General features: G+C 40.0%; 1 protein-coding gene across 4 annotated transcripts in view; it reads left to right on the forward strand.

Annotated features, from left to right (window-relative positions):
- bcas3 (BCAS3 microtubule associated cell migration factor) overlaps positions 1–24,128 on the forward strand; it is a 230,017-nt gene that overhangs the window by 195,128 nt on the left and 10,761 nt on the right. For all 4 annotated transcript variants that reach the window (XM_084126193.1, XM_084126195.1, XM_084126192.1 and 1 more), the window contains exon 23: positions 14,464–14,631. In XM_084126193.1, the coding sequence (XP_083982319.1) occupies positions 14,464–14,631 (168 nt within the window). The remainder of the gene's footprint in view (positions 1–14,463; positions 14,632–24,128) is intronic.

The raw sequence follows: 24,128 nt of genomic DNA on the forward strand, positions 1-24,128 counted from the left end.
AAATAACTTTGCTACTGTTATTATATTATTCAGCAAGGCGGTTAACGTCGCTATTTTTGAAGTAATTCAACTCACAGCTTCATTGTAAGTAGAGAGACGCTGCACATAATCAGGTAATTTACACGCACATATCTCTCTCTCTCTCTCTATTTGTCTCTTTCTATCTCTCTCTACTTTATCTCTGTCTCATTTAAAGTGGACTGAATGCTAGATTTAATGAGTGGTAGCTGATGAAAATAACAATACCCTTTCAGTCCAATTTCATACTGGAAACATCAGTGACAGTTTTAACTTGTGAATGCTGGCAAATGACAATGGTATACTCTAAGTGGGATAATCCACGGCTAGTTGTGCATTAAACGATTTAAATGCACTTTGCAAATGCAAATGTTCTTTGCCTCTACGTCATGCATTAAAATAGTTTAATGCTCTGCTAGCCGTGGATTATCCCTTACATATATATGTATACTGCATATAGCTGACTTATGAAAAAATATCGTCAAATGTGTCAATTTATCTTGATCTTATCTTTTCGTTTGTTGCATGTAGTTTTTTTAGTAGCAGCAGTCTTATGTGTTTTTATCTTTATTTGACTTGGCCTGAATAGCAGGCTATCAGGATCCGTGATCCGTCCATGCGCACTTTTTACACAGGCAGTGCCTGTTGGGATATCTGAATCAAAGAAGGTCTACTTGCAGTGACCAGAAACTTGTGGAAAAACATGGTCTCTTAAATCACAGCAGACCCAGCCCTGGAGTGTGAAGGCCAGGGCGTAATTGTATTTTTTTTCTGCAAGCCTTCTGCAACCTCATACACAGAACTGCACTGCTGTCTTAAAGGAGCACGCGGCTTCTGTATCCTTTTTAGCGCGACCAAAGTCCCGTTTTATGTTCTTTTATTCACCCATGATCTTTTTCTGTTCTGTTTTGTCATCTTTGAAGTTGTGAATGATGCTGTAATTAATAGTTTCGCTTCTTGCAGAAGGTTGGTGGATTATGGTACAAATGAAGACATGGGAGAGGAGAATGCTGTCTGTGAAGGCTGTGAAACCGAGCCCAAGTTGAAATGGGTGGTAATTGCAGCGGTCGAGCACGTGTGAAGTCAGCCCTCTGGAATTAAGATGCAAGCCGTGGGCTCCGGCTCTAATCACGACTTGGCCACACTCCCTTCATGTGTGTGTATGTGTTCTGGTCATAAGTAACAGTTTCATCAACGGCCTGGAAGTATAAATCTCGGGCCGGAACCCACCGCAACACCAGCTGGGCTCCAGCTCTCCGCTTGGTGAAAACGACATGTAGCCGTGCATCTTGACCCACATAATGGGAGATTTCTGCACCCAGACCACAGCTAATAGAGAAAATGATAGGGGAAGGAGCTCGGGGAGGCCCGGCCCAAATCTGACAGTGATTTTCTCCGGCTCACTTGTTGTTGTTGTTTTTGTTTTTCTGTCATGGCTGCAGTGCTGGCTTGGGGCTGGGCCCTGGGCTCTTTGATGTGTGAGCTACAGGGGGAGGCAGGCCGCAGAATATCAGCATCCGTCTGCTCTTTCTCACACAGGCCGCTCGGCCTCCTCGCCTCACGTTGCCTCGCTGGCCCATCTGGATTTAGTTACCTCATATTACTGTTCCAGCATGTTGCCTCATCCTTCTTTCTGTTGCTTTTCTATCTATTATTGGCCTGCTCATTCCTTGTCTCTCTTTAAGACTTTTTTTTTTTGTTTCTGTCACGTTCATTGATCTCTGACTCTCATTAAGTCATATTCAGCCTCTGTTTTGCCCTCTTTCTCCATTGCCTCATCTTTTTCTTCTTGTAATTCAGGCCATTTTAACTGAAATGTGTAATGTAAACAAAACTTTTTGTATCATAATTTGCTTTTAATAGATATTTGAAAGAAAAGTGATGACAGGACAATCTCACAAAGAAATGGCTAAATAAATAAATAAATAAATAAAAAAAGAAAGAAAATATGTATTTTGTATAAGGAAAATAATAATAAAAAATGAATACATTTTTATTTCAAAAATATTTTTTTTAGTAAAAATGTAAATAAAATGTTTTATTTAGATTTTCTTTTCCCCTAACAATTATTCATATTTCCCCAAATATTTATTACAAATGTAATTCTGCGCAGACACAATCATATAAAAACCTTTTTTTTAATTGTTTAAATTCAGTTCAGTACATAAAGTTAGTTTTGTTGAATATTTAAAAATTACAAATAATATTTTGCAAAATGTATAATGTATGTAAAATGTATATTTTTACGATGTTTTTCACATTATAGGCTACTGCAAATTAATGCAAAAAATGTGTAATGGCCTAAAAATAGAGATCATTGTCATTTTGGGGGAAATAATATATGAATTCCCTTGAATTTTTTCGTGGATTCACTCATTTAGTTTAGTACTTATACAGTGATTAGCATTACTGATAATAAAGGATCTCAGCTCACATTGTGCCATCTGTCCACCTTTGCAGTGGATTATTTCATGGTCTTTCCCCTTAAACACATCAGAGTCTCGTCTCTGCACACTCATCAGTCTCTGTGTCTCTCTGTTTGTAGTGGTGTGGCGTTGAGGCCGTGGTTAGGATGATATCAGGCTGATATAATGAGGCAGTTCCAGCTTCCCTCTCTGTTTCTCCCTCTTCCGCTCTCAGATGATGTGGTTGTGGTTTTTGTAAAGAGGTCGCTGCTTCAGACGTTAGCTCAGAGCCCATTGTCCATCAGAGAGCCTGAGCAGATGTGGCAGCTTCCAGTATTTAACCTCTTTCTCAGTGCTGCTTACACACACCCCGAAATGTTGAAAATCTAGCCCATGTGCTGATGAAGAGGAGTGCTGCTATACCTTCGTTCTCCTCTGGTGCCTGCAGCCTGGGTGGAGGAAATCTGACCGCTGCTTTGATCAGGGGAAAGCCTGGCTCTGGTGCGGGCTGCCTTGCGGTGGAGCAGATCTAATTCTGACACGCTGTCCTACTGCTGGGTTTTGGGGGCTGTGTTTGTATGGAGAGGAGTGTGGCTCTTTTGTGCTCTAGCTGGATCTTCATTTAGTGAATCATTGCTCTCGTTTCAAGCCGTGGAGACAGAGGCCCCTGCCAATAAGGCATCACTCATCCAGGGTATGTGTGGTGTGAGTCGACCAGGCGATTTATGTTCTACCTCAGCAAAAACAACTGTTCCATTTGCATCTCATTCATTTCATATTGAGGCCGAAATAGTCTTCGTTATCAGATGAATCTTTACTTTCTCCGACATTATTGGTATCTGATTCGAGATTAGCAGTTTTAAGGGACTTATTATAAGGGTTTTTTTTTTTTTTTGACCTGTTTTTGGGGTGCAGTAAAACTCCAGAAGCTGTTTTTGGTAACTTCTGTTCACAAATTTGCAGTATTATTTGACATTAGTATAGTTCGTCTGTGCCTCTGAAGATTGTTCTCTGAGAGCAGCAATTGGAAGACCATCCAGGTCTTAGGATGGTCTTCCAAAATTGTTCCTTTAACCTCATTTGCTCACTCAAGTCGCAAAGTGAAAGTTTACTCTGTGAGGATGTCTCATCTTGTCGCATTTTTGCAGAAATCCCAGTTGTGCTCTTTTCTCTTGGCTCTAACCGCATCCTCAGCACCACCGCTGCTGCTTGGGCTGTTCTCAAATCAGATTAACCATCTCCATTTTCCACTCGTGTGCAAGAGCCTCGTTTCTGCACTCAGTCACCCCCTCAGAAAAATCTATGAGGTCTTTCATTTATTATTATTCTCCATCTGGAACTACTTTATCATTGATAGGTACATATGCTTTTGTGAATATGCAGTTCTTCCAGAAACACTGTTTGTTTATTTGTTTATGCACCTTTTGCGATGAAAAGCACTGGAAGAAGTGGTGATAAATGAAATATGGGAGTGCTGGGGCATCACACACAACTTTGATGCAAATTTAGATGTTATCTGTTGGACGTTTCACATATTACTGGGAATAGACTTTTTGTCTGAGCCAAACGTCCCATCATTGTTTGTTAAAGTGTAGCATTAGTTTGCAGGTGTTTTTGAGGATTACGTGGATAATAGATGTGTTTAACAGTAGGTGGGATGGTGTGACCCTATGTTGAGGGGGTCGGTTGACTGTAAGGGTCACAGAAAGAGACTGACCCTTCTCTGCAGACTTCTGTCGTCCTGTGTTTGGCTTGGCTTGGTCCAGGGCAGATCGATGATCTGTAAAGTGGATTTGTTATTGCCTTGTTTGCTTTGGCAGGTCTTGAAAGCGTCCGGCTGATTACAGTCCCAGATGTCATTGCACACATTACCGCTCAGCGTTACTCCTTCTAAAGGCCGTTTTCTTTTTCCTTTCAGGCTGCCTTGCTTCCGACATTTTATTTGCATTCATACATGTCTATGCACACTTGGCTGCTTAACCAGTTTAACCATTCAGGTTTTGTTTAAAAAATCTAATTTGAAGTTGCTTAGCATTGATTATGTTGCAAGTCCTTGACCCTTTGTAGCTCAGGGTGAGTCTCTCTATTGTTTGAGTATTTTCAGATTCAGATACATAATTTTAGATGATGTACTCTCCTTTAATTTAGTAATGGACTTTTATAACAATACATTTCTGTCTTATATATTTACATCACATTCTACAGGTAAATGACAGGTTTAATTGACCACACATAATGTTAGCTGTATCACTGGCAATGGATTTGACTAGCTTTTAGTATAAACGTTAGTATAAAAGTTTTTTTATTTTATTAATATTACTATTTTTTTTAATTAATATTATTTATCCAGAATATTTATTATTTAATTAATATACATGAATAATATAATTATCTATATTCATTTTTCTAAAATCATCACATTCTGTTCAGTTATTGCCCTGATTTTTATCTTTCATTCAACTTTTCATTAGTGATTTGAAACATGATTGTCTGTCGGAATCAGATCAATGTCTTTAAATTATAACATGTTACAAATCTTTAGTAATTTATGATTGTTCATATACTTCAATTTCTATATTATTTCTGTGATTTTGCTCAAAAGTTGTTACAGGTATTTCAAACAGTAGTCCATGATTAGTTCCAAGTGAAGCTGCCATAGAAAATGTCAAGCATGCTAACTAGGTTCACTTGTATGTGTGTGTTTGTGTTTATTGTAACTGGTTATGTTACAGAATCCTTTCCGTCCTGATCATAAACACACTGCATAAATCTTCTCTTCAGTTAGCAGCTGTGAAAGTGTGAAGCAGATCTGTTTGTATTACCAGCACAAATATATTTCCGTTCCTGAAATCCTTTGCAGTTTTAGTTATCCTAAATAATAGTTGGATTTTTAGATTACTTGTTTAAGCCCGTCTTGCTGGAGACCCTGGAATCCCAAATGAGGAGATTTGAGAAACAGTTGGTGAAGGCCTGTTTGTCCGGTTGGAATGGTGCGCTGTGGCTGGGATAAGCAGCTTTAAGGAATGGAAGAAGAGAATGAGTGAAGTCCCAGGTGTATGGCTGGATTTGGCTACAATCACCATATCAGATGCTCCTCAGTGGCTGGCAACTCACAGTCCCAAACTCACTGACTGAAGAGACTTTACTTCCCACTTCTGTCTCTCCAATAAGATTACTTCCACTTAAGAGGGTTTAAACTTGACGGTGGAGAGGAAATATAATGGTGACCGCACAGACTGTGTAATAACCCGAAAACGCTCAGATTAAAGACACATTAGGCTGTGATTTCTCATTATCAAAATGGGATTGTGACAGATTGCACCATGTCCAAATGAAAATCCTCTCTGCCCACTCTTTTTGCTGCCAAAGTGGGCCATGACCTCTTCCTGGACCCTGGGGACTGCAGGCTGGCTGCTGGGTCGATCATTTGGCAGCACGGGTGGTGCTTTCCCTGTATGGCCCTCGAGTCTGGAGATCAGGGCTGTTATTACTGCGGGGAGGCTCTGGTTCACGCTGCCACATCAGAACGTGGCGGTCCGGTGCTCGCCTCCACTAAACCTATAATTGAACTTTCGGCACGGTGCAGGAAGTGTTTGTAAGTGATTATAAGCAATATGTTTCTCTAAATTAGGCCTTTAATTAGCTCCACAGCTTGTTTTTCTGCTTCAATTGCTACAGTTTTTTTAGTCTTTTTTTTTTTTAATGGTAAGGGTAAAGTTCTGGCCCTTTGAATAACAATGATAAGGTTTCTTATAATTTTCTCAATGAGAGAAAAGTAAGACTGCTTCACTCATAGGTCAATGTCAACAGCTGCCTTCTTTAAAATCATGCTCATCACTCTTAAACAGTCACTCATAACAAGTTAAAGGGATAGTTCACGCAAAAAGGAAAATTCTGTCATCAGTTACTCACCCTTAAGTTGTTCCAAACCTGTATTATTAATTTTTCTTCTGCTAAAGACAAAATATTTTGAAGAATGTAACCAAACTGTTGATTAGCACCATTGACTTCCATAGATTTTTTTTTTTTCCATACTTTGGCGGTCAATGGGGCCCATCAACTGTTTAGTTTCTGACATTCTTCAAAATATCTTCTTTTGTGTTCAGCAGAAGAAATAAGATTAATAACTAGCTGTTATTAGCTATTTCATCATGGCTTAACCAATCAGATTTAAGAGCTTGAGTTACAGTATCAGTTTTCTAAATACAACGTATAAAGATCTTTCCAAACATTATCTGATTTAACCTTGTAGTCCGCCACTGGTCTGTCATTGAAGAGGAGAATCCATGGACCTCAGACCTGGTGGCCAATCAGGCCATTGTTCCAGTCAGGTGTAACAGTGGCTCCAATCAATCAGATCACTTTCTCCCGTAGTGCGGCCTCTGTGGTGCACATCACCAGTCTGATAGATAATGCCATCTGACAAGGCCAGGGCCCTGTGGACGTGTCTGTGTGAGGGGGGAACTCTAAAGCGCTAACCTCCCATCTCACAGCCAGCTGAGACCTCTGTCCTCTGCACGTCTTCACTCTCTCTCTCTCTCACTTTCTCTAGTTTTCTCTCCTCCCCCAGTGGTGGACATGAGACAAATTGTTGGCCGTGCGATTCTAACTTAGTTAGCTGGACAAACGCAGGAATCACCGTCGCCATGTCTGTCTGAGCGTCCTTCCTCATCACAAATGAGATCATGAAGCCTCCAGAGTGCCCTGAACATGACTTCTCATTTGCTGCTCGCATGAGAATATCTAAATAACGTTCTGCTATTTATTCATCGTGCACTAAAGCAACAGTAAACAAAATGCAGCGCGAGTTTATGTTTGTGCTGGGTCATTTCCTGACTGAAAGTGTGAACTATCAAGACCCTTGGAAACGCAAACACTGTAAATTAATGCTGAAAAAGAGAAGGATGCTCGTCTTCATTTTGGACTTGTTGCACGGATGAAAATGCTTGGCTTTAAAAAGTATTTGAACATTTAAGTCTGTTAAAATGTGTGAATTTCATTGCATTGTATAACAAAATATTAAACCAAGTGACAATTATTTTAATGAAGGAGCACAAACACACTTTAAACTCAAGATACATATTTCACAATGCTCAAACATGCATTTTAGTCCTGGACTAGGCTTAAGCCTTGTCTGTGAAACCGGGCAGTATTGTTCAAAAGTCCACTTAAAATCACTTTGAGACCTGATAGTTAAAAGTATTGAGTTAGTTATAATTTTTTTAAAGAAACATCTTGGTTAGATATTTTATTATCTAATGCAATGACATTTCTACATTCTAAAATGTCCAAAAGGTTCCATATACTTTCTGAGGCCACTGTACACTTTTGTACACAAATCAGTCTCTGGATATAGGGATAATAAAATACTTTTACTAAATATAATTAATATACTAGTACCGATAAACCGTTCATTTTCATGAAATGGCCTTTAAGCCATAAATGACCAGTATTAAAATGATATATAATGGTAATTTGTTTTAAAATGAAACACTAAAATCTAAAATCAATCCTTTTAAATGCTACAAGTCAATTTAGGCGTAACTGTTTAATGTAGAAAATACAATTTTTATGAGTGCAAAGTCCTTTGTATTTATGTCATGGACATGTTACTGTAGTCAGACCAGATGTAACAGGAATGTTACATTTTAAATTTATTGCATTAACCTAATGCACACTGTATTTTGTGCATCTTCATTGCTCTGAGGTATTAGAAGTATGTGTGTGTGACTGACAGAGAGAGTGAGTACAGGTGTGTGTTTGTGTTATGTGGGGATTAAGGCCATGTCCATCCGTCAACTGCGGGCTGGCAGTCTCAGGCGGTGCGTGGGCTCGGGTTTCCGCCGGCAACAGCGGTCTGATGGATGGGGTCTGCTGGGATGGGCGGTATTGTGATTAATGTGGATACTCACCCCTAGCGCCAGATTTTACGCTTCTCTCATAGATCTGAGACACAAGTTCACATCTACACACACAGTATGCTTTGACGACATGCTGTCTGTCTGTCTGGCTGCCTGACTGTCTATCTGTCTGTCGTTTGATAGTTTGTTCATTAGTTGTTCAATAGTTTTTGTTCATTTGATAATTTGTTCATTCGATCGTCCAGCCTATAAACCTTCAAATTAAGGCTTTTTAACTTATTTGTTTCTTTTTCTAAATTTTGTCTTTGTTAATCCTTTGTCTTCGCAAGCTTTGCTTTTTAAAGTTACATGAATTTCTTTAGATCAGTTAATTAAAAATTTACCTCGTTACATATTCAAATTGCTATTCTGCAGTCTGTTTGAATAAATTTAGTAAAATTGAGACATTCTTAGTTCATTTCCAAATAGTGGGAGTTGGTTATTTTTATAACTAGTTGTTTTATGAAAATCTGGGTTGGAACAATTAATTTGACAAGTCTGAGCACATCCATAACTGATTCTCGGAAATTATCCACCAATATTGCAATTTGCCAACTGGGATTACCTACAAGCCTTTACCATGCACAGCAACCATGCTGAAGGCTACCTTAAGCTTAAATTTAAGGTACTGTGTCTGTTGTTGCTTTGACTAAGGTTTGATTGTGTTTTGAGTGCTGATTGTTGAGTCAGGCCCTGGCATCATGTTTTGTTCTTGGTTCGGTGCGGCCCCGTAGGGTTTGGCTTCGGCAAGCGCGGGAGGGGCTCGATATGTTCCAGCCTGTCAGGGAAATGAATGCACTCAAGTAGCTGTGAAACACATTAGCTTCTCAGCATAAACAAGACGTCTGCCTCATTAAGTTACAGCGTAATACAATACTCTTCCATATCAATTAGGCGTCCCTGCCACTTTGGCTCGTGGAAAACGGCTTCTCACTCGTTCGCTCTCCATCATTAGGCCACGTTCTGTTTACACGGACTCCATCCGTTTCATTTATTAGAAAAGCATCGGGACACACCTAATATGTGATTGCTGTTTAACCGAGAAGCATATATTACGCTAATGTGCCGCACTCCGCCGTGAGTGGTGAAAGACTTGACCGATCAACGCTCGGATGTTTGCGTGCGTATGTGTGTGAACCCTGCCGAACAGGGCCATGGGAGTGCGCTCTCTCGCCCGAGCTGTCAGAAAGCGAACCAGTTTGTCAGCAAACACACCCTGCAGGGTCTGCTCTGCGTCAAGCGTATCATTCTCCTTTAATCATTGCTGGGGCCGCGGCGCTCTTCATTATTAACGTGGTCCCGCGGCTCTCAATTGGAAGCAAAGGAACAAGAAAAGAGAAACACACAGCAGTGTTGTCCCAAGCGAGGTCGCACACGTTTCTGCCCTCGTTTATTTCCCGGACAGCAAGCGAGAACCGCAGAGGCTGGAGCAGCTATGCCGTTTGCTAATGTTGACGTTTGATGTTGAGTTATGGGGTTCTGAGGGCTTCTGAGAGCAACTAATGAGAAGAGTGGCTTGAACTTGGAAATGGAGGTGGATGGTACGAGTTCAGCAGCCCCACTTTTGCCAGGAATCGCTCTTATGGAAGGTAAAAGGTGAAGTGGACCCTATATAAACCAGTGGGTTTGATACTGATGATACCCTTACCAATCACAACATTACTCCTATTGCTTTAATCATCAATGCAATGGATCCTTTCTACATTAGCAAGACACACACTGCACCTGTGTACTCAATATCGCATGTGGGCTTGTGAAAGCTGCTGTATGTTTTTGTAATCTGACACTGGTTTAAACACACATGTATATCCACACTCAGTAGTGACATATTCATTTTATATATACTTTATAATATATTCTTCAGGACATTGATTTCTAGTGTTGTATCTCAGGCCTCCTTTACAACGTGGCATTACCATGCATTTCACCCAGATATTTTTTTCCCCAAATTGATTTACATTGAAGTATAATCAGATAAAGAAGAATGCATTCACTACCATTCAAATGTTTTATTTTGTGATGGCAATGCTGAACTTTTCTGATTTTCTGCTCAAGAAACATTTATTATGATCATCAATGTTGAAAACAGTTCATATTTTTGATCCGCTTTACAGTCCTGTCACCAAAAATGCATGTTAATGCCAGATGTACTAGTTGAGTTTTTGGCTTCCTGTTTCTGCACATTCTCTATCCCAACTCTCAGCTGAATGAATAGGTGTTTTGAAACCATATATAATTAAAGGAGGAGAATACAAAGGGCAGAGCATATGAATACATAAAGACATAGGCTTCTCTTAATCTATTAAAGGTGTTTAGGAGCCCAGGCAGGTTTTTCTAATCCAGATGGGCTCAATGGGTGCATTCTGATCCAGCGTTATGATCATTTCACAGCCCTTTTGTGAAGACAACAGGTCATCATAACTCTTAGTGGCATTATCACGGATTTAACCCTAGTTTTTTATCCCCCTCCTGCAGGAAGAGCCGTTTCACACCCATGGAATGAATAAAGCTGTTTTTATGAATAGGAGACACAATGTCTCTGAATACACTTTCACACTGACAATTTAAGGAGCTGCAGCCGGTGCCACACACGACGCGTTGCTCTCTTCGCTATTAAAGGTTTAAGGCTAATTGTCAGACGGCGCTCTGTTTGCCTAAGTTTGCCGACCTGGCTTTTGAGCGGGGTGGAGAGTGCCGTGGCTTGAGTGAGCCGGAATCCATTGTGTGAAAGAGAGCGTAAAAGCCCGGCGAGAGTATTGATGGGATTACTCACACTCTCACAGCTAAAGAGCGAGAGTGAAAAGAGAGAGCGAGGGAGTAAATGATTTAAAAGGCAGTGTAATGTAATGAGGAAAGGGGGCCTTGGAGGTGCGGGAAAAACTTCCTTATGGCCATCTATCTGACTGCTAATCCTCGGAGCTTACATCTACATTAACACTCACACATCGCTGCTAAACACTTCTGGCAGCTTTTGGGTCTGTATCGCTCTAGCTGTGGTGCGCTCGTCTGCAGCACTGTCAGTCTGGCTTTTAGGAGCCGTTGATGCTGTGTGTGTCTGTATACCGGTGGCACTTTAAAGTGGTCTCTGATTGAGAGCCAGTGAAAGCAGGGTACACACAGAGGAGCTGGAGGGCATGGAAATAAAGCCGGCACGAGTGCCCAGTGTCACTCTTATCAGGAGAGTTGGATGGCTTGATCTCTTCGAGGAGGACACTCACTCGAGCAAGGCCATAATCAGCTGATAATAAAGTTTACTTGACTAATCACAGGCCTCGGCTGCACTCTGGCCATGCTACTTTCCTACCAAAATTTTGGTAATCGATTTTAGTAGTTGTTAGTTATACTTATTGAATATACTATTAAAGGTATAGTTCACCCAAACATTTTGTCCTCATTTACTCACCTTCATGTTTTTCCAAACCTGAGTGTTTAATAATCAGACAGTTGACGCTAGCCATTGACTTCCATAGTAGGAACAAAAACTATTGAAGTCAATGGCTACCATCAACTGTCTGGTTACCAACATTCTTCAAAACATTTTCTTTTGAGTTCAACAGAAGAAAGAAACACATACAGGTTTGGAACAACATGAGGGTGAGTAAATTATGACAGAATTTTCATTTTAGGGGGAAATATCCCTTAAAACATTCCTTTTTTATTTTATTGTTATTATTATTTTATTTTAAAAGTTATGAGTCATCACTAAAATTGTAGGAGTTCATTTTAGTAGTAGCAGTAATACCAATTACCAATATATATATATATATATATATATATATATATATATATATATATATATATATATACTATTAAACATTTTATTTTATTTTCAGTAAAAGTCAGCTTTTACTTTTAAGTAAAGTTTATTTAGTGTGCAAGAAGTGCATTCACCTAAGAAAAACCAAGAGAGTTTTTTATTGTGTTATCGTGGTTAGCACACATGCTCCAAAACATAAAGTATGTAGATCATGTGGGCACTTCCTGTTTCTGATCCACCTCTCTCTCCCTATCATTTCCTGTCCTCTCTCTACTCTCTTATAAATAAAAGCGGCAAAAGGCCAAAAAAGGTGGAGGTCTTCTCGGCAGAGGCAGTCCGAGCAGATGCCGCCTTGGACAAATGACAACCCGTGATTTACACACTGCCCATTTTCCATCAGAAGGTTGTTTGTTTTTCGATACAAGTGACCAACATTACACAAGTCTAACACACTTTCCAAGGGATAATTGCTTGTTAGCTCAATTTCACTTATGGCCCCTTAATAAAACCTAATTGAATTAGTCCCACCTTTGCTGTTCTTTTAGGTGTTTGCGCTTCTCTGGTGCCCCTTGTAGCCCAGAAACAGGATAATGTGTGTCCCCTGCATGCTTCAGTAAACATGCTGTAACTCAAGGCTGACAAGTGAATGTTCTCTGTACTAAATAAAGAAAATCTCAAAAATTAGATAAGTAGTCCTGCGGTCGCCAACATCTAGGAGACCACTAACCAACATAGGTTTTATGATGATAAAAACATGTTGTTTTTTTCCTCCTTCCTGTTAAATGTTAACATCATGTCCTCATACCTCAGTGGTTCAGACAGGATTTCCAAGTGAAGAATTTTACGTGGTGAAGATCTACGTGGGTCGGCTCAGGCCTTTTGTCTCACCCAGAACCTGCGGCAGGCTTTTTATTATTGAATTGGTGAGGCTGAGCTCTGACGGGTATGAATAATGTGGAATGTGGGCTGTGGCGGCTGTCAGCCATTCTGATGAAGAGATCTTCCCTATTGGTGAGAATGAACTTCTGACCCCACATCCTCTGTGCCGTTCCCTTTCAGCTGTTGGACTGCTTTAAAATAACGCTCACAGAGGTGCGCTCTCCAGCGTTCCAAACTCGTTTAAAAGTGCATTATGTGTCTTTCAATAGTTCAATGACCCTGACAGGTTGCTGACCAGTAAGCTGATGCATCAAAGTTTAGATAAAAAAATGATTAATTAATTTTGTTATATATTTTTGTGTATATATATATATATATATATATATATATATATATATATATATATATATATATATACATATATATACATATATATATATATATATATATATATATATATATATATATATATATACACATATATATATATATATATATATATATATATATATATATATAGAATGTAGTATCTTGGAGACATTCAGAGCCGTTGGTTGTAGCAGCGTGTGCGGTGGCCACTCCCACTCATCCTGCAGGAAGCTGCTTTGATGGCAGGTCTGTTGACTGGCGATTTCAGTGCTTTGAGGAGTCAATGGCAGACACAGGACAAACAGCTTTTTATGAAGTGGTATGAAGTTATCTGCTGTCTGTGAGTCTGGCCGGGCTGGTGTTTTACAGCAGATAACTGCAGGCCTCTTGCCTCCATATCAGCTCTGCGCCACCGGCCGCCTGCGCTCCTCTCTTCGCCGCACATTAGCGCCTGTCAGTGGACTCGAGTGTGGCTGAGGGTTTGCAGGGGAGGCCAGACAAGGCCAGATAACCGTTGGCCTGCAGATCAAAGGGTCTCCCTACAGGCCGTTCAGATAAAGCAGCTGTATTTCATGCAGCAGGTATCTGTTATAGAAAGACACCCTGGTAATGCCACTGTCTGAAATGCAGCATTATGGGAGACAGACGAACTGTGTGTCCTTCACACCCCCCTCCTTATGCAATATCTATTTTATTGGCCTAGGTGCTTATTGCTGGGAAAAAAATGAGCCCAGTGTTTTTGTTTGAAGTCATATTGGCCCACAGTGGTGTTTCTCAGGGGTCAGTCATTTCCTCTTTGCTATCCCTGTCAGAGGAAGGCAGAGGGGCTCGGCTGGGGCTTGAGCTGCTATGTGTGCCAGATGAAACACAGATAGCTGTTTATGACCTCCGAGTTACACCAGAATGGCCGTAGACACTTTTCAGGTTCATTATGTATTATGACTTCAGACTTACAGAATTGTTTTCAAGCCAGCACAATGTTATTCTTAACATAGATATTATACAATAAAGGACAGAAACATCATAAAGGACAGAAAAAATGCAGTTTGCAGTGATAAAATTAACTTGTAATGAGCTTTAATGCAGTGTGAGTCAAAATGTTGAACTGTTGTTCTCTATCGTTTTTCTCTGGCAGGCATGTTTGACCGCAGTGTCACCCTGCTGGAGGTGTGTGGCAGCTGGCCTGAGAGTTTCGGACTGCGTCACATGTCCTCTGTGGAAGCAACGGAAGAGGGCCTGAAGGAGAGGCTGGCAGATGCAATGTCTGAGTCGCCCAGCAGAGACATTGTAGGCTCTGGGACAGGTGAGCACATACACTTTCACTAATGATAAGGGTGCACTAATGCAAGACACAAAAAACATGTTTTTTTGTTGTTGTAAAGTACGTTTTACAAATAGAGAATTCTATTTAGAATATTATTAGTCTTTCAAAATATCCCATTTAATTCAATGCGTTATTGTCTATTCTTTGCGATTATTTGTGATATTAACAAGCATATTTTAAAGTAAAAGTTATTTTTACACCAATTTTTTTTTCCAGTGTAGGCAATGAATGTAAGATAACATCCCTTAAAAGCAACAGTTAACGTCAAAGATTTAAAAGGATATTTCATGCAAAAAATGTAATTCTGTCATAATTTATTCACCCTTCTGTGGAACACAAAATAAGATATTTTGAATGATGTTTGAATAACTGTTTTTGTCCAAATAATGAAAGTCATGTTTTTTCAAAATATCTTAATGAAGGTAAGTCTAAAATTTTATTATGTATTTGAAAGAACTTTGAATATGTAATGATAACTCAGGTATTAGTTTTCCTTTTCATTACCCAAGTTTGTTCTCATTAGTAGCTCATTAAGTCCAAAGGCAAACTAACTCCCTCTGAAGTTAAAGTGGTAAACCCTATTTTGTTCGATTTGCTCTTGCTAATACCTCCAGTGACTATGTGAATCAGTTACTGATCCTCAATCCTGTTTGAATTACGCTGAGATAAGAATACGTCCTGGCGTATTTACGTGATTTCTTGTACAGATCTTGGAAAAGACACATTTCAGAGGTTTTACAATAACAAATTAGGTCATTCACATTGAGGGAGAGACAGAGCGAAATGAGGGGGGAAATTGCCACTCTTGACAATCCAAATGTTTAACTCATTTAGGAAGCTGCTGCTCCTCCGGCCCTCCCCCTCGTCTGAACAAGACTTTCTTTGATATCTGGGGAAGATGGAGGTTGGATCCTGGACGCCGCTGCTTGGAGCAGCGAGGTCACAAGGCCCTAATGCATTTAGCATCGACTGGCCCTCTCTCGTAGCGCGTCTATTAGGCACTAATTTGATTTGTACCTATTCATTTGCAGTCCCTGCAGCAGCACCGAGTTGGCCTTCTCCATAATTGGTTCTGTCTCTATTTTTGCATCATTAGATTAAGCCCGACTCCCGGACACTTGTAGTCTGCGCTTGTCCGTCCATTTATACAGCCTAATGTAACACAAAATTCATTACTGATCACATTACTCTCAACTTTTGGCCCCACGGGCTGGCGGATGAATGTAACGTTAAGCATCTCCTGAAGCAGGAAACCCAGTGTACGGACGAAAAATGGATTGCGGCGAGAGGCTCTAAATAAGCAGCATGGTGGTGGGGGACAGGGTGCTGGAGCCTCTGATGAGCACTAGCCATTGGTTATGTCAGTCTGTGTCTTTTTCACCCAGACGTCCGGCTGCAGTTAAGAATCAGTGCCAGACATTAAGAGATCAAGCCATTCCCATTTGGGTCTTTGTTGAAGGTACCGCCTAATGTGGCAGTAAGTGCTGAGAGTAACGGCCGAATATTGGTAATTACCCTATAGTCATCCAAAGGACCCTCTTCATTTATTGTCATGGGTCGTGTCTGGGTTGTGTCTAGATGGCGACTCTTGTTCTGTGAAAAGTCTTGCAAGATTCATGTGCACGTGTGTTTATATCTCGACTAAATTTGACAGGGTATAAAAGAATGTTTTGAATTTGTTGATTTTAATGGACATGGTACATCTCAAGAAAAAACTGAGTATTTGTGAAGGCAATGTGACCAAAAGTTAAGAAAATTTTATCAAATTGGCATCAAATTTTCAAATGTGAAAATTTTGAAACACTAGTTTTTTAAAAGAAGTATCTTATTCTCACTGAGGCTGCTTTTATATGATCAAAAATACAGTAAACACATTAATATTGTGAAATATTATTTAAAATAATTGATTTTTATTTTAATGTTTTTAAAAATATAATTTATTCCTGTGACGGCATTTTCATCAGCCATTACTCCAGTCTTCAGTGTCACTTGATCCTTCAGAAATCATTCTAAGAAGCTGATTTTCTGCTCAGGAAGCATTTCTTATTATCAATATTGAAAATTGTTGTACTACTTAATACATTTTGGAAACTGATACATTTAATAAAAAAAAATGTGTTTAATTTTCTATTCATGTTATATATATTACTGTGTGATTTTGGTAAATAATCATTATTATGAGTAATGCTATTTTTATTTATTTATTCATTGGTCTCTAAACTCCCCAGACCCCAGTTTGAAAACCCCTGCTCTAGTATGTAAGTGCCATAACACTATTCTTAGGCTTTTCACAGAATAAAGTTTGCCATCAAGACATGACTTTTCGGCTGATGAGCGAATTATCTGATCGGTTGTAAAGCAGTGTGGGATTGTGTCATTGAGTTGTGAGCCAGTGCATCTGCGTTTGTAATACCTGACCAGCTTTCTTTGTAGCTGTGGGACGCCCCATTTAAGAAGGCAGGTTCAGCCCGGGAGCTTCTTTGAAGGGTCCAAAGCAGATGGTTCGACACTTAGCATCTCCTCACGCACAGGCACTTCTTCACAAGAGCATTGTAGCGTCAGGGGACATCTCTGACTCTTCTTCTTCTTTATCAGTCACTAACTACTTCTCCATGTTTCATTCCATCCATCCACTTCCTCCAGTCCTCGGTTTTCCCACTCTTGCCTGGCTGACCATCGCTGAAATTGGGAAATTTCATTGTGAGCTGGGAATTTCTTCCCATGCAGGTGATATGGAGTGGATCCAAGACTACCTATTTACCGTAACACAAGGCTCCTAACATAACAGAATGGAATGTAAGAGAAAACTCTTGAAATCTTCTAATTAGATTTCAGCCAGCAGCATAAAGTTGCAAATTAGATTTTTCTCATTGGTGCTAACCCAACGTAAATTCCATTTAAGCAGGGGGAAGTGGACAGGGCTCAACCCTGTCAGCCGCGGCTGCCCTCCCCACACCACCACTGCCAGTGTTTACTGAGGTTACACACAGGGATTATGTCTCTGTCATTCCTCATTACTCCAGCTGCCCCAAAATACACATTTATATCTATTTCCCCGTTAAGCCTAGAGCACTGTGAGCACCCCCATCGGCCTTACAGAGCTCTCAGAAAGTAGTAGTGATGTAGACATGACTCTTAAAAATTTGATAATGCTAATACGTTGTCTGCCTTTAAACGAAATGCTGCAGCAAAACTTTTCTTTTACGTTTGATTTATTTTAGATTCATTTGGTTCACTGTTTGAAAAATGATTCACTGATTCATTTGATTCTTTGTGCACATTTCTCTCTTTTTTTTTTTTTTGTAGTGAAATATTTAGTATACTATACTGCTGTTTGTGCTTTGGTTCAGTTGTTTAAATTAGAGTTTTAATTAAATATTTTTGTTACAAATTTAGTATTTCATGTTAAATGATTTTACCCTAACTGAGATTCCCATTGTTCCCAGTAATGTAGTCATGACTTATAATGTATATATCAATGCTGATGTGGTATATTTGCTGCTTCGTTGATTTAGACATTTGAATGCATGCTTGTTTATTCTGAATGGCAGTGTGAAAGTTGAAAGGACTCCCCTTTCTTCTCTACTGAACCAAATATATGTGTTCTTTTTAAATGATTAAGGCCGATGGGTTTTTGTGCTCTTGACGGAGATCCCACAATAGCTTCATTGTGAAGAGGATGTTAGCGACAGCTCTCAAGCACCCTCTCTTTCTTTCTTTCTTTCTTTCTTTCTTCTTATTCATCTTCATCCTTGAATATTCAGTTCGACCCTCAGGGCACATCTTTACTGTCAAAGCGAAACACGTACATACACTCTGGAAAATAGCATAAATCCACAGACAAAGACTCTCTTTCTTGACTGTAGTTGAATTGCTTTCATTTATGAATATCTAGTCACAAGCTACAGTTTCGAAGTGGCCTCCCAACACTGTCATGCACTCTAAAGCTTCATTACAGAAGCATTTACATGCCTTCCGCTTAAAACAGTCATGCATGGAACCTGGTGAAAGAAAGAACACATTTACGTGAGCATAGTTTTCCCAGCATAAACGGACACGTACATGCTGTGACCACCACTGAGCTGACTGAACTGTGACCGGCTGAACTTATGATGATTAGAGCTTTTGTCACGAAACTAGGAACAATGCACTTACATCCGCCAGTAACACTCGTCTCTACATACTTCTCCAATGGCCAGACACTCCAGGGCGCCAAAAATCTGTCTTCCTTTCGATTGGCTGTTAGCACTCGTAAAAGAAGCAGGATGTTTGTTTTCCAACCTCTCTAAAGTCATCAAAACATTCATCACTTACTATTTTAGCCGTTGCACACCAGTTGTCATAATTTAAGTTTATAAAAATTGTCAGGTTCTGTTTGAACTGGCTTTATGGTTGAGTTAATTATATGACCAGGGATTGGTTATTAGTTGACTCTCACGCACAGAAATTAATGACGCACAGGAATGACGTCATTCAGAAAGTCTGCAAGCACTCGCGGTTTTGTTTATTTAATATTTTGGCTAATTTTATTATATGTTCAGCTATTAATAGAATGTAGTATTCTCAGCTCAAACATTTTTACTGTTTTAATTAATTCTGCAGAAGTCAGCTGATTTTCCACCCTAAATCAGTGCAGAAATGTGAATGTCTCCCAGCTGACTGACGAAGCTGATGTTTTGAGCTTTATGTTGAACTTAACGTAAATTTAAATGTTTGTGCTAATGCTAACACAGAATGATCCTCACCCACTATATATATCATTCATGCTAACAGAAAAATGTAGTTTTGATTGAGAATTAGGCATGAACACGAATCAAACAGGCTTTGAGTTGGTGATATGCATAATATGTCATTATTCCAGGTACTGTAATGGAATATAGCAGATTATCCCTGTGTACATTGGTGTAGATCCACACCGGCTTACTGAAAAACCTCCATTGTTTGCTTACCTGGTTAATGACAGGAATATTCCCTGTTTAAATTGGACTAACTCACAAGTATTTTTTTGCCAAATCGTTAGCTATTATCAGAGAGACCGTTCCATATCTTAATGTCACGGCTCATTTTAATGTGGCACGATAACCATCACTGGATCAACAAGACACAGCTGAAAGCACAGCAGCCCAGTCACTCGCCGTGCAAAGGACTTAGTTTGCGCTAATCAATCATCCGCCACCTATACGCAGCGCACGGACGATGGATTGCATAAACAAGCCCAGCGCTAATCTGGGTCTGCTCAATCTCCTGCCAAACCAAAGTTCCTCAGTGGAAGTGTGCTGGACCATGAAGTTGCGCTGAAAGACTGTAGCTTAGGTAGAACTGTATAGCTGCTCTAAAATGTCTGGTGCATGTGAGTTTGGTAAGTGTTCCTGCTCCAAAATACATATGTCATTTAAATCTTACTTATATTTAATCTACCCCTTTTTAAACTGCCTCTCTTCCAGCACACTCTTCCAGGGCAGGCGTGATCATAGGAATATTAGGTCCATTTCTGCATGCTGTGTTGATCTGACCTGTGGAGCTGTTGCTGAAGATAGAGCCTGCAGCTCTCAGTGATTTATACTGTGCCATTGACCCTGATGTTGAGCTCAGCTGTAGCTGACATCGTTACTTACACTCTCTGAGATGAGGAACACAAATACAGATATCTCTGTGGTTATAGCACATAGCTTTATAGAGAGAGAGAGAGAGAGAGAGAGAGAGAGAATAAAAAAGAGGTCAGTTCCAGTGTTGGACTATAAAAGACAGTAGAAAGTGAGGTGGTATTAGTGCATGGCTGCATGGTGAGGTGGCCAGGAGGGGAATGAAGTGTGAAAACAGGAACACAATCATTATTTCCTCTCTTCAGCACTCACCCATTCATCCCATGGTCAGTCTCTTCAGTTCAACCAAGGGTTTGAGAGTAATGTGCAGCGACAGGGTGAAACGGTGAAGAAGACTTCCTGTATTCAGAGCCTCTCTTTCTCTCTCCGCCCCAATCCGTCAGTGACACATTGGGCCTAGATATCATTTTAGCATTTATCCCCTGCTTTTTTCTTTTCTCCTCACTGTTCTTCTAGCCTACAAACTAGTTGCTAAGACAGTAAAGAAAGGGACAGAAGCTGGGACTGAGGGTAGAAACTGAAGCTTGCAGTAAATGGGCTTTTTGTGGGATTTTTTGAGACTGCACTTAACAGCTCGCTCAAGGGAGCGACAGTCAGAAAATAGCGGCTCGGAAAGAAAGAAGAGAGAAAGAAAGCGAGACAGCTGAGGGGGTGGAATGAGCACTTTTAAAAGATGTTCCAGGATGTCTAGACATGGTGTTGGTGAAACATGACGAAAGCGTCAGGCATTTGAGAGCGCCACAAATGGAAGCAAGAGGCAGGTGTCGGTGAGACATGCTGCGTGTCAGGCCTGCTCTGAGCTGCGATTCCACAACTGATCTGGACTCGTGAGGCATTTACTGTGTTTAGCCTCTCAAGAGTATGAAGAAGAGTTCATTATTCAATACCACATTTACCTTCCTCTTTTCTTCTCTCCTTTCTCGCAAACTCTCCCTTCCTCTCCTTTCACATCTACACGTGTGCTGTATATATATCAGTAAAAGAGGTTGCATGAATTAGTGATAGAGGACATAATGGAGGGGTTTCTTGAAGGCGCAGCTGAAAGGCGTTACAGCGCTAACGTTCCGCACCGATATGAGATCACTGACCTGACTGCAGCACTTTCCAGGAAAGTGAAAAGAGGAGAGAGGACGTGAAGCAAGTGAGGGAGGGAGAGTGTGACTGTCACTGCCTGTGCCGCTACCTCCTTTTCACACACACACAGTGCTCTAATGGCCTTACACTTAGAAAAGCACTCACACACGCCTCTCTCAGTGCTGTGAATATACATTTTCTCTCTTTCTACCTCTAGAGGCGTTCCAGCATTTTCAGGTGATCGTGCGCTCAAAGAGGACAACATTATTTAGCACTATTATTTAATTGCTTAGTGATGATCTGACTAATGCAAAGCAAAATGGCAATTATGCAAAGCAGAAAATGCATTGCTGTTTATTTTCTAATGTGTTTGTGGCTGGTAGATGAAAGCTCAGATTTAAAGCGCCGTCATCCGGTGTGGTGTTGGTGAGCTTGTGTGGGCTTGAGCTTCGGGGCGAGTGAGTGAGCAATGGTGCTTTTCACTGAAAGACCAGCTGAGTGCAGGATTCCTCCTTGGGCTACAGGGCTTTAGTGAACCTCACTCCATCAGTGTGTGTGTGTATGTACTGGCCCCACATCTCAAGATGCTTGGCATGGCGTACACGGCCGTCATGCTGACCGTGCCCATCAATCAAAGAGACATAAAGCAATATGGACAGCAATTAAATCAACTAATTGAATCAAAACTCAAATTAAGCCACCAGCCTGAGTGGTTTGTAATTGTAAATGGCATGAGCCTTCCATCCCACTGGCTTAAATTTGAGACCTGCGCCTTAAGCAACTATTTAACCAATTACTCTGCTAGCAGTAATAGACCTTCTTAATGCTGGCAGAATCTGAGTGATTTTGTTTGACTTGGGTTTTTATTCAGAGGCTGTGGTCTACATGTAGCCCGTGCGATAAATTAAGAATCAGTTGTGTTTATCTTAATGGATTTTGGCCACGTTTTGCCCATTTAGCACATTTGAAAAGTTTGCTATCACTGTATACTATTCAGAACCAGTTCAAATAAACCAATTGGATTACAAAAGAAGTCGTTTGAAAGTCATTAGTGGTGTTGCTAAGGCAAGCGTCCCTATAAAGTGCACGCCCCAAATTTTCAGCTCGACTGCCCCTGGAAGTGTTTTCCCCTTTTTTTCCATAGAGATTCTTCATGCTAGAGTTCTAAGGCATGATACAAGCCAACCAGGTGAGTCACAACATTTCAAACTTTGATTTGAAGTTTGAAAAAAAAAAAAAAAAAAAAAAATTACAACATTTACTGTAATGAGGGAAATACAATCCCATAAGCACTGCAAATGCAGAAAATGCCATTCAAAAGTTTGGGGTCTATAATTTTTTTGAATAAATGAAATTAAGTTTTTATTTTTTTTATTTAGCATGGATGCATTAATTTGATTAAAAGTGACATTTATAATGCCAAATACATTTTTAATGGAAGATATTTTTAATTCAAATAAATGCTGTTTTTTAACTTTCTATTCATCAAATAATCCTGTAAAAAAAAACATATCACGGTTTCCACAAAAATATTAAGCAGCGCAACTTTCAGTTTTCAACATTGATAATAATAATAATATGAAATGTTTCTTTAGCAGCAAATCAGCATATTAGAATGATTACTGTTCACTGTACAACAATATTACCGTTTTATTTATTTTTTGTATTTTTGATCAATTAAAATCAGCCTTGGTGAGTATAAGAGCCTTTATTCAAAAACATTACTACCCAAACTTTTGATTGGTGTATTCAAATGAAAATCAATGGAAAACAGTAAAAGTAAAAATCTAGTTTATATTCTGTATTTGTAGAAATAGCTTGAGCCACTGTTGTATTAGAAACGGCAGACGTTAGCATCATGTGTCCGAGAACAACGTTTCCTCTCACATTTCCTAGAAACATTTTCTCTTGCTCTTCCGACTCATCCGTCACCTTCGCATTATTTCAGTGAAAGCAAGGAAAGGAAAGAGTATATCTGAGAAGAAAAAAATGAATCATTTAAACCTATAAGTGTATGTGTGGAGAGTCATTCACACCTCTGTGGTAATGCTACACTAGAGCCTCGTTGAGTTTGGACATTACATGCAGGAACATGAATATGCTTTCATTTCGACACACTAAACTCACTGTGTTCTAGTTAGAAACACGGCAGCAAAGTGACATCTGAGAGTGTGGTCGTGTTTATAAATGTGATTAATTTTTTAGGACTGTATGTTTTATCATTCATAACTCATATTGCTGTCTGTCACAGTCCTACTTTTTAGTCTACACTCACTAGATTTCTTTCTGAAAAAAAAAAAATCTTGCTGGTTGCTATGGTGTTGCTAGCCAGTTGTTAGAGTGGTCGATAGTAATGAAAAGCACTTTCTGTGAAATGATAATGAAGTGAAAGAGTTTGTTTGGTCTGTCTTACGTTTAGCCTCCGGGCCGTCTGCATGCAGAGAGAGGATGTCTGATCCCTCACACGCATCACTGTGGCCTCCACCAATAACTCGGCTCTGGTTCTAATGAGTAAATGAGAAATGTGCCCTTGCTGGAGGATGGTATGTGCCAGGGCAGCAGAGGTTACAGTAGGTTTTCATTATATGTAATTGAAAGCACAATGGAGGCCAGCCACCTTTACCTGCACCGCTCTTGAAAGTTCATTCTGTATTACCATGAAAAATGGAGACTATCACATGTGAGCTGGGCTGAATGATTGAAGTTCTTGCCTTCCGTCCTCTCTGATAGGGTCTTGTCAGTTTGGCACTGGACTTTGCTTCCTGTCCGGAAAGGGTCACTCACACACACGTGACTATT

This window comes from Abramis brama, assembly GCF_963993115.1.
Source record: "Abramis brama genome assembly, chromosome: 10".
Taxonomy (NCBI): Eukaryota; Metazoa; Chordata; class Actinopteri; order Cypriniformes; family Leuciscidae; genus Abramis; species Abramis brama.